Source organism: Notolepis coatsorum, assembly GCF_963971535.1.
Source record: "Notolepis coatsorum genome assembly, chromosome: 8".
NCBI lineage: Eukaryota > Metazoa > Chordata > Actinopteri > Aulopiformes > Paralepididae > Notolepis > Notolepis coatsorum.
Window position 1 is genome coordinate 89184945 of NC_140172.1, and position 12568 is coordinate 89197512.

The window sequence follows — 12568 nt, forward strand, 5'->3', positions numbered from 1 at the left end:
GTTCAACACATCAATATCCTTACCAAGCATGTTTGGTGCAGTACAATTTGCAGCATTCATTTCAAACCTCTGCAGTTCAGAATAGGAAGAGCAGAAAGAAAGAAAGAAACTGATTCAGAAAAAGAAGGCTTCAACTATGGTAGTTTGGGAGCTGGAGAGTGCAAACACCTCTAACTATAACAACTATAATGGTCAAAAAGAAGGCTTCAACTATGCTAGCTTGAGAGCTGGAGAGTGCAAACACCTTTTTTAGTAAGCTATTTATATTTGTATAGTCATTTTAAGCTTCTGGGCGCCAGTTTGGACGCCATCTTGAAAATGATGCCTTTCCGGAAGGTGTATTTTCCTAGATTTTTAGTATGTTCACAAGCATGTCTAGAGGTACCAGAATCAAGTGAAAAATCATAGTTATATATTTTTTTCTATTGAGATATATAGCCATTTTAAGCTTGGTCTGCCGCCATTTGGACGCCATCTTGAAAATTAAGCCTTTCTGGAAGGTGTATTTTCCTAGATTTTTAGTATGTTAGTGAACATGCCCAGAGGTACCAGAATCAGTTGAGAAATCCTTTGCACCATATTCTCAATTTGAGATATAGCCATTTTAATATCTCCACCGCCATCTGGGACGCCATCTTGGAAATGGCGGCTTTCGGGGGGGTCAATTTTGGTTGACTTTTAGTATGTTATTTAGCACGTCCAATACTATCGGAATCCATCGAAAAACCTTTTGTATAATTTTTTTTTGGGTTAAGTGCTTTTTTTTCATAGATTGACTCGCCTAATAGCCATAACAGCCTCTGTAACCTGCTTTTCTGTGTTCTTAAATCTTGTTCTTAGCTAAGAACGAATCCCAGATAAGAAACCATTCAGGAATGCCAGAATTGTCCCGGGAACGTCGTAACTGGAGTTAAGAAGAAAATTCGTCGTAACCTTTTTGTAACTGCATTCGAGAATGAGGTCCAATCTTTATCATTTACATTTACATTTACATTTAGTCATTTAGCTGACGCTTTTATCCAAAGCGACTTACAAGTTCTGTATGACAAGCCATCAGGAAGAGCACAACTCTATCAGCTGAGTAACAATGTTCATCAAAGTGTTGAGTGCTACAGTGTAGGTTAGTTTATTAGGACAAGTGCATGACAGTATGGTTAGTTAGGGTTAGATTTTTTTTTTTTTTTTTTTTTTTTTAATTCAGATAATGGTTGAAGAAGTGAGTCTTTAGTCGACGGCGAAAGATTGGACGTGTTTCGGCTGTCCTAACTGGGGTGGGTAGTTCATTCCACCATTGTGGGGCAATCATCCGAGTCATAGAGTAGAAACAAATCTTTAAAAGACATTTCCAACTCCATTACACCTGTAATAATTACCTAGTCTACTGTGTTCTGATGAAGACAGAGGGGCCCCTGGTAATACTAATCATTTTTCCAGGTACAGAACTGGCCTTGCAGTACATACATTCTGAATAATACTTCCCTCGCTTTGTCTTGACTGCTGCCTGATGGAAATTGCTGCTGCTTTCAGAGTAGCTGCACATGAGGTCATAGTTCATCATTTGTACCTTGTTAAACTGTCAAAGCAGTTTGATTTATTACTGAAAGTGTGAACACTGTGTAGGTCCTATCCTTTTAATGCTGCTTCAGGCAGGGCACTGGGGTTCATTATGACACGTCAGCCACCAGAGACGTTACGACATGTTTAATTTGTGCCCAGAGATGGTGTAGTGGTTGAGACTCCCGCTGGCCTGGGATCAGCTCTTATACCTAGATTGTGTCCTATAGTATAGACCACAGAAAGGTCATTCTATTTGGCCCCACTTCTTTTTTTCTGTTTCTTTTCTGCCTTAAACATCTAGCCCAGGGACTACAACTGAATGTGTTGGCATATTTACAGTTCTTAATTTGTATTAATTTATAAATGTATAAACTGTTGATTGATATGCACTGTCCCTGATCAAATAAACTGAGTAAACTAAACAAACGCTCCTACACTTTACTGTGGAGACTGGATGATATTTATACTTTACTATTGGGACTGGATGATATTTATACTTTACTGTGGAGACTGAATGACATTATACTTTACTATGGAGACTGGATTATAAAAAAAAAAAAAAAAAAAAAAACATTGGACCAGCTTGAAACGTTTCTTGGCATTGATTAAATGCATAAATAAAACATATGAATAAAGCCGAAAAACCTTAACTTTGTGTGTTTCCCAGAAACACATTGCTGCTATCCAGTTTGTTTGATCAGCTCCCCAGGAAAAAGCTGTTCCATGGCACAACAAAAGGTGTGAAATGTATAATGGTGAATAGTCTTTCTTTTGGCTAATATCTTAGTCAGGACATCACTCCCACAGAACAACTGTTTTCCAGAGGACTGTTCAGCTGTAGATCCAATGACAAGTCCAAAAACTTGACACAATGATAATAATAATAGCTTGGATTTATATAGCGCCTTTCAAGACACAAGGAATAAATTAAATAAATAGTAATAAAAAATAAAGGACAGGGAGACATCTACTGTTGACCTGCTATGTCCCCCTAAATATCTTCACTCTCTCTTGCTCTCTCTCTCTCTCTCTCTCTCTCTCTCTCTCTCTCTCTCTCTCTCTCTCTCTCTCTCTCTCTCTCTCTCTCTCTCTCTCTCTCTCTCTCTCTCTGTCTCTCTCTCTCTCTATCTCTCTCTCTCTCTGTCTCTCTCTGTCTCTCTCTCTCTCTCTCTCTCTCTCTCTCTCTCACACACACTCTCTCTTGCTCACTCTCTCTCTCTAGGATGTGTCAGGGATACCAGGACTATGTAAATCCATCAAAAAGGGAGGAATGGGTTTTGACTACCGCATGTCCATGGCGGTACCTGACAAATGGATACAGGTGAGTCTGTGTGCGTGTGTGTGCATGTTAATCATTCAGTGTCACATTCTAGATATCATCATTCTGCTCTAGAAAGGGACATTTTGTGATTCGGTGGTGATGACAGATACTGCAGGTATTACCAACCAAGTCCAACCTGTCTTTAGGGAACCCTATGTCCTGCACCCGGAGACATAAACACCATTATATCAGCATATATGTGACCGCGACCAGCGATTTATGCCACATGTCTCCATTTTCATTTTCCAGATTGTGAAAGTAGTGGGCTGACCCTGATTAGTCGAATAGTCGACTAATCGATCGAAAGGAGTCGACTGCCAACCTCTTAGTCGAATGCAAAAAAAGAATATATATATATATTTATAAATGCATTTTATTTTTATTAAATTCTTTTGTTCAAAAGCAAAGAGGCATAGAAGCGTGGCTAACGCTAATGGCGTGTGTTACAAAGGATCAGATTAAACCGAATATATATATTTATTTATTGATATATATTGCATAGTATTTGTATATCGTTTGATATCCCTTGTATATTCCTTGTACATATACACGGAATATCCCTTTAGCCCAGACCATAATATTTCATTCTCCTATTGGACAGCGGTCCACAGGCGCCGGGGCCGTGCCCCCAGAGTCAGGTTCAAAGTCACCGTCAAGACATGTCTGGACATGCCCGGCCTTGCCCAGGAATACGCAACAGAAATGAGGTTGGCACTAGTTTGTTCGCCGTGCATATAAATATGGCGCAGGTGAATACAGAAGCACTTAGTCAGAAGTCCAGAGTTACCCAATAAATTGAAGCCTCACCCACGATACTCCGTGCGGTGAAGTATGGCCTGTTTGGCCCCAAATAGAGCATTGAGACCGCGTGCGAATTAATAACTGAATTGTCAGAGTTTGGCGCTATACCGTTGAGTGCGACATATTTCTATTAAGTCAGTAATAGTCTATTTGTGTATAGTGTATCGTGCGGCTAAAGTTCTACAGTGACCAGCATCACCAACGCTTCCTCGTATCAGCTAGAGTGCTTATCCAGGCTGGGCTGCTTTCATGGCGCTTTCACCCGAGGAGACCTAGACGAGAACCGTGTGGACATGTACACTGGATTAATCTACCCGACGACTACATAGCCCTTTGCGGCTGGATTATATTTGTTTTGGTCCTGTGATTTATGGAGCGGAGAATCGCCGACGCCTACACGTGTTGGATTTACCCTGTGAGGAGACCAGTCGAGTCTGCGCCTCAGAGAGCCTGAGGCCGGCTAGCTTTCTTCACTGTGGAGCTACAGTCTACGGAGAACAGCTGTATTCGTCTGTGGATCAAGAGGCTATTGCACCGTCTCCTGTACTTGGAGTCTCCTTAGTCATCGTTGACCAGACTCTCTACTACCGACAGATCCTCTACCCCTGCTGGCTTACAACCGGGGGGACCCTTCCAGTATCTCCCGCTATATATTACTAGTGTACCATAGATATAATTCCCTAAGATTCAGGTTGTATAATTACCTCCTGCGTAACCAGAGAATGGACATTCATTATTGATTTGCCTACGCATATTCCTTTGCCTTATAAGCGCATCCAAAGTATAATAGAAGTATATTATGTACCTTTTGCTGCAATAAATACTTGATTATACCTTTGTGTGGAACCGATTCAATGTGGGAAGTGTTCATCATATTTATATATCATGTACTGTATGGCCAGTAATTAAAGTACATAAAGCGGTAGTGGTTTAATGATACCATACTTATCAATACAGTCAGGGAATTGTACCCCTCAGTTACAATTGGTCCTTCGAGCCGGAGGGTAACTAGCGTAATATTAATATAGTGGTGTTAATATTGACATGGCCTATGATGAACACTCCACAAAACGGTTCTCCTAAAGTAGATCGCCCGCAGCGTAGACGGCAGACACCTCAGTACTTAGAGGATTACGTTGCCAATATACTACCTAGCCTTCTACAGACGGTAAACGCGGAAAAAGTAGATAGTAAAATTATGACCGACCCTATCGACCAGGCTACCCCGCCAATAGAGGCCCTAGTGGGTTCTAACGTAACTGACCAAGCTCACGGTAGGGACCAGGAGGGACCCGACATGACTTTACCCCCCGCCAAGACCGAAGAAGTAGTCCCCGGAGAGCTCCAGGATAAAGACAGCTCTCCAGGGATGGAACTCTACCCGCTACAAGAAGAGGAGAGCACCCCAGAGATGGATCTCCAGGACTCGCCACAGGAGAACAGATCTCCAACGAGTACTGCCAGGAGCGGATCACCTCAACCAGCGTCTTCCCCCAGCGAGGCGGACAAGATGCTGGCACAGGCATTCCTCGCCAGCCTAGCAGCCTCAACAGAGCGCGATCGACTCCAAGCACAGACGCTTAGTGAGCGTGAACATTCTTCCATGGAAAGAGAACGCCTTCAGGCGCAGCAACGGAGCGACGAAGATCGTATACGTCTAGTGATTAGACGCCTTCAGACGGAAGAGAATATGGTAAGGGACCGGGCCGAAGCCCAGCGCGCCGCCGCCGAAGCCCAGCGCGCCGCTGCCGGTGCCCAAAGAGAAGCAGAGCGCGACCTCGCTCTCACCAAGCGCGAAGCCGAGCGCGACCGATTACAAGCGCGGATAATGGAGCAGCTGATCACCAGGGCAACACCCCCTCCCTCCGCACGGGGTTCCAGGGCCTCGTCAAGACAAGGGTCAAGGGCACCCTCCCCTACCCGATCAAGCGACCCTGAGCACGACCACCAGAGAGAGCCTATACCCCCCTCCGAACTCCTTCCCCGACCGGTCCACGCGAGACCCAGCTATCACCTAGCGCCCAACACACTCTTGATGGGGCGGCTGGACCCCGCGCTACCACAGACAATGTACAGGCCTGAAGAAGCGAACGGCCGAAGAATGTGGAGGTACAGTCAAGTATTGGCTGACAAGTTTTGGAACAGCTTCCTACTCCACTACCTACCGTCTCTACAGACCCGCCAGAAATGGGTGAAAGAGAGAGACAATTTGACAGAAGGAACAGTCGTCATGATTATCGACCAGTCACTACCCCGAGCTATGTGGCCGGCTGGCCGCGTAAGCAAAGTGATCACCGGTGCCGACGGAAAGGTCCGAGCAGCCAAAGTGCTCGTCCAAGGACGGATCTACACCCGACCCGTGGCGAGGCTAATAGAACTGCCAAGGCTCCCCGATACTATCGATGACGACCATGACCCCATGACTTTGTGAACTGACCGACCCCTCACAACAGACATTGAGTAGTGGACAGTGCGGTTAATCTGTCTCTGCTTAGCTAATTAGGTGGGACTAATTAGGGGGCGGCTGTTACAAAGGATCAGATTAAACCGAATATATATATTTATTTATTGATATATATTGCATAGTATTTGTATATCGTTTGATATCCCTTGTATATTCCTTGTACATATACACGGAATATCCCTTTAGCCCAGACCATAATATTTCATTCTCCTATTGGACAGCGGTCCACAGGCGCCGGGGCCGTGCCTCCAGAGTCAGGTTCAAAGTCACCGTCAAGACATGTCTGGACATGCCCGGCCTTGCCCAGGAATACGCAACAGAAATGAGGTTGGCACTAGTTTGTTCGCCGTGCATATAAATATGGCGCAGGTGAATACAGAAGCACTTAGTCAGAAGTCCAGAGTTACCCAATAACTTGAAGCCTCACCCACGATACTCCGTGCGGTGAAGTATGGCCTGTTTGGCCCCAAATAGAGCATTGAGACCGTGTGCGAATTAATAACTGAATTGTCAGAGTTTGGCGCTATACCGTCGAGTGCGACATATTTCTATTAAGTCAGTAATAGTCTATTTGTGTATAGTGTATCGTGCGGCTAAAGTTCTACAGTGACCAGCATCACCAACGCTTCCTCGTATCAGCTAGAGTGCTTATCCAGGCTGGGCTGCTTTCATGGCGCTTTCACCCGAGGAGACCTAGACGAGAACCGTGTGGACATGTACACTGGATTAATCTACCCGACGACTACATAGCCCTTTGCGGCTGGATTATATTTGTTTTGGTCCTGTGATTTATGGAGCGGAGAATCGCCGACGCCTACACGTGTTGGATTTACCCTGTGAGGAGACCAGTCGAGTCTGCGCCTCAGAGAGCCTGAGGCCGGCTAGCTTTCTTCACTGTGGAGCTACAGTCTACGGAGAACAGCTGTATTCGTCTGTGGATCAAGAGGCTATTGCACCGTCTCCTGTACTTGGAGTCTCCTTAGTCATCGTTGACCAGACTCTCTACTACCGACAGATCCTCTACCCCTGCTGGCTTACAACCGGGGGGATCCTTCCAATATCTCCCGCTATATATTACTAGTGTACCATAGATATAATTCCCTAAGATTCAGGTTGTATAATTACCTCCTGCGTAACCAGAGAATGGACATTCATTATTGATTTGCCTACGCATATTCCTTTGCCTTATAAGCGCATCCAAAGTATAATAGAAGTATATTATGTACCTTTTGCTGCAATAAATACTTGATTATACCTTTGTGTGGAACCGATTCAATGTGGGAAGTGTTCATCATATTTATATATCATGTACTGTATGGCCAGTAATTAAAGTACATAAAGCGGTAGTGGTTTAATGATACCATACTTATCAATACAGTCAGGGAATTGTACCCCTCAGTTACAGCGTGCATACCAGCGAGGCTAACTGCCTAAGAAAACAGGCACAAAGGCACTGAAAGACGATTTCACCCATCTAATGAACACACTAGACTAGACAAATATCAAGATGTATCCATCAGTGGACCAATCGCATGCTTTTGCAGAGGACAAGGAGCCTTCAGTCGACTCCTTCAGACATTAAGCACCCCCCACAGCCCAAATGAAAAAGAAAAAAATTATTTATACTTTTCTTTTTTTTTTCATTCAGGGGGGTAGTCACCAGTCGACTATCTGCAAATTTCGGCCAATTTAGTAGACTATCCAAATCCTTAGTCGGGGACAGCCCTAGAAAGTACGCTTTCAAGTACGCTTTCAAATGATGTGTCATACGTTGAAATCTGAGAATGTTTGAAGAAGATGTGAAAAAAAAAAAAAGGCCAAAAGGCCAAAAGGCAATACACAAAGAGGATAGAGCACAGTTTCAGTGACAGCAGAGACACCAGGAGCCTGTGGCAGGGGATTCAGACCATCACGGACTACAAACCACAACCTCAGACCTGTGACAGTGACACCACTCTGCTGAACAACCTGAATGACTTATATGCTCGCTTTGAAGCCCTCAACAGCACTCTTGCACAGAAGACAACACCCCCCCAGGCGACCAGGTGCTGTCCCTGTCCCCAGCCAGCGTGAGACAATCCCTCTCCAGGATCAACGCTCGCAAAGCTGGGGGCCCAGACAACATACACGAGCGGGTGCTGAAAGACTGTGCAGTGGAGCTCACTGATGTCTTCACAAACATCTTTAACACCTCCCTGAGCCAAGCCGCTGTCCCCATATGCTTCAAAGACACCACCATCATCTCGGTCCCAAAGAAGGCTTCTCCAGCCTGCTACAATGACTATCGTCCCGTTGCTCTGACACCCATCATCATGAAGTGCTTTGAACGGCTAGTCATGCAACACATTAAATCCACCCTCCCTCCCTCCCTGGACCCCTTCCAGTTTGCATATCGGGCCAACCGGTCCACCAATGATGCAATCTCCACTGCCCTCCACTCAACTCTCACCCATCTGGACACTAAGGACTCATACGCCAGGATGCTGTTCATAGACTTTAGTTCAGCATTCAACACTATCATCCCCCAACAGCTGATAGTGAAACTGGACCTGCTAGGGCTGAGCACCTCGATGTGCAACTGGCTGCTGGACTTCCTGACCGGGAAACCACAGCCAATTCGGGTTGGCAAAAACACATCCAGCACCATCATCCTGAACACTGGGGCCCCCCAAGGATGCGTGCTCAGCCCCCTACTCTTCACTCTACTGACTCACGACTGCACACCAACACACAACACCAACCTCTTCGTCAAGTTTGCGGACGACACAACTGTGGTGGGGCTCATTAACGACAATGATGAGTTTCACTACAGGGACGAGGTGAGCCAACTGACCACGTGGTGCGGGAACAACAACCTCATTCTCAATGTGGAGAAAACAAAGGAGGTTGTTGTCGACTTCCGGAGAGCGCACACCCAGCACCCTCCACTGACCATCAACGGTGCAGTGGTGGAGAGAGTGAGCAGCACCAAATTCCTGGGTGTGCACATCACAGAGGACCTCTCCTGGAACACCAACACTGCATCACTGGTGAAGAAAGCTCAACAGCGCCTCTACTTCCTCCGCAAACTGAGAAGAGATGGAGCCTCAGTGCCCATCCTGTGCTCCTTCTACCGGGGCACCATCAAGAGCCTCCTGACCAGCTGCATAACCGCGTGGTATGGTGGCTGCACAGCATCCTGCCGCAAGACCCTGCAGCACACGGTCAGAACAGCTGAGAGGATCGTTGGTGCCCCCTCCCCTCCCTCCAGGACATCTACAATACACGCCTGGCCCGCAAAGCACTACGCATTGCGGGCGACATCACGCACCCCTCACAACGCTTTTTCACTCTCCTGCCCTCCGGGAGGAGAATGAGGAGCCTCCGAGCCAGGACCAGCAGACTGAAAGACAGCTTTATACACCAGGCTGTCAGGAATCTGAACTCTCTCCCAGCTCTCCCCCCTCTCTTACTCTGCCATCACAGAACCTGGACTAAGAACCCCCCCCACTGACACACACACACACACACACACACACACACACACACACACACACACACACACACACACACACACACACACACACACACACACACACACACACAGCTCTACCCCCTCTCTCTTACCATGCCCCCACAGACTCTGGGCACAATAAGTGACAATAAAGCTGACTTTGACTAATTTGAATCTTGTAAAACAGTTTTTCCCCTGTTTGCTTTAAGCTGTGAAAATGCCTCTCGAAGAAAAGACTAGAATTAACACCTCTGCTTGTTTCTGCTGGGCGTTAACAATACCCCCTACAACCCGCCCAGCCACTCCCCTCACTTGAATTGCATACTAAGCTGTCAGTAAGTGCTGTCAGTCATGGCTGTGAAAATAGCTGTTATACAAGCTTAACCCCCTGAGGTCTAGAGTTTCTAGCTCCACCTTCTCAGAATATTCTCTTTTTTTTTGTTACATAATGTACAATTACAGATTCATACCTTCAAAATAAGCCATCAATTGTCAAATTTGAGACGATAGTTTTCAATCAATGTCCTATCAAACATTCTGGTACAGTCATTACCAATTTGCAGCAGGAGGCTCTGAAGAGAATTCAGTGAATTCAGCTAATGATACGGGAACTACACTCCTTCCCAGAATGCAATGTGATGTCAATGTTAATTTCAATGACTAATTCACACCATGAAACAAAGGCCCAGCAGGGAACAATTACGGCTGAATGGGGGTATAGTGTGACTGATCAATACAGGCAACACACACTTTGATTTGATGCCATGCATATACACACACTAGATAGACAGAGGTTTAGATATTTAGATAGATATATAATAGTAATATAATAGAAAGAGAGAGAAAGAAAGAAAGAAAGAAAGAAAGAAAGAAAGAAAGAAAGAAAGAAAGAAAGAAAGAAAGAAAGAAAGAAAGAAAGAAAGAAAGAAAGAAAGAAAGAAAGAAAGATACAGAGAGAGAGACATTTATAATAATAATAATTATTATTATTATTAAATAGAATCATTTTCTATGGGCTTGCCGTGGTAGTCAGTGATACTGGTGTATACACACACTAGATAGACAGAGGTTTAGACATTTAGATATATATATATATATATAGATATATAATAGTATAGTAATAGAGAGAGAGAGAGAAAGAAAGAAAGAAAGAAAGAAAGAAAGAAAGAAAGAAAGAAAGAAAGAAAGAAAGAAAGAAAGAAAGAAAGAAAGAGATACAGAGATACAGAGATATATACAGAGAGAGACATTTATAATAATTATATTATTAATTAGTTTTTTACACACACACACACACACACACACACACACACACACACACACACACACACACACACACACACACACACATGTACTGATTTCTTTTGATTTCTCTGTTTGAGAGAGAGAGAGAGAGAGTGTGTGTGTGTGTGTGTGTGCAGGGGAGTAGCTGGGGGGGGGGGGGGGTTAGGATGATTCCAAGGGCCCAGCAAATGCCCCATTTTTTTATAGATTGGGGGCCCCACATTTTTTAATAGATTGGGGGGCCCACAAATTGATTCTTTCATGGGGCCCAGAATCTCCAGCTACGCCCCTGTGAGCGCACCTTTCTACTCTAGAGCTGTCATCACCGTGATGCGCGCTTGAATGAACTGCGAGATAACTCATAACTCGTACACACACACACTCTGTCTGCCATACAGTAGTTTATGTTGTTTTAGCGCGACGTGGGTATATACACGGGCGAGGATGAAAGCATGTTAGACTACTTTTAATACATAAATTAACGTTCCGTTGGGTCCCGTGTATTCTCGATAATAATAATAAATGCAGGAGCTCTTCATATTATATTATCAACGACAGACAGTGAGAAACACAACCCCCCCCTCTCGCGTTGAAGAATATGCATATTAGATCACTCAGTGATTAACACCTATGCGCTGTTTGTGTGTGCGCGCGTCCCTGTATGTGCGTTTGGTGACGCGCGATGTAGTTCTTATCGCAAATGGAGATTATTACAAGCATACCATCTAGCAAGAATTAAACGTATTTACAAGTCGTATTAGGTTTAGCAAGTTGGGGGACCTATACCTTACATGTCAAAGCACTAGAAATGGCAATTTTTCTATTTTTATCCATTTCTGAAAAGATGTCCTTTTTGAGCATTTAAGAGGGATTCTAATTTCTTTTGTTGTCCGCCGACGGGTTCAAAGCTCCAGCGTCACTCCTAAGGTTAACCCTGTGAATTTAGCAACCGAGGGCCTCACAGGGTTAAAGTAGAAGAATAGAATAAAATAGAGAATAGAATTGTATGTGGATCTTATCAAGGTGCAGGGTGTGTGTGTGTGGTGTGTGTGTGTGTGTGTGTGTGTGTGTGTGTGTGTGTGTGTGTGTGTGTGTGTGTGTGTGTGTGTGTGTGTGTGTGTGTGTGTGTGTGTGTGTGTGTGTGTGTGTGTGTGTGTGTGTGTGTGTGTGTGTGTGTGTGTGTGTGTGTGTGTGTGTGTGTGTGTGTGTGTGCGTGCGTGCGTGTGTGTGTGTTCAAGAATGTGGTGTGTGTAGCGGCCTTCAGATGACCCACATCTCCAAGAGAAAGGCTAAATAGTTAGCAAAAGTATTGTTCTATCTGCTATTATTGGTAGCTGCTCTATTTGGAGACAGTGTTGCTTTTTGTACCCATAGAGTAGATACACTAGCTTTACGGTAATGCTATTGTATCTGTTAACCCACATTTGAAACATCCTCTCTGTTAATATTGTATGTGTACGATGGGTGCTGCACAGACACAAACGTAACTGAATGACTCCCAACGAGCTGATTGCACTGTTGGTGTTTATGTCCTTAACTCAATCTGCGCCGTCCACGTATATATACACGTTTGCTCGACAACCGTTGAACAGCAATCACGTATATATACGTTATTTGGTCCATTTTCCTTTTTTCGATTTTAATATTC

At 44.7% G+C, this 12568-nt stretch overlaps 1 protein-coding gene across 1 annotated transcript in view; it reads left to right on the top strand.

The window, feature by feature from the left end:
- LOC311232987 (1,4-alpha-glucan-branching enzyme-like) overlaps positions 1 to 12568 on the top strand; it is a 576273-nt gene that overhangs the window by 338511 nt on the left and 225194 nt on the right. The window contains 1 exon segment of the mRNA XM_084319835.1: positions 2780 to 2878. Coding sequence (XP_084175961.1) covers positions 2780 to 2878 — 99 coding nt within the window.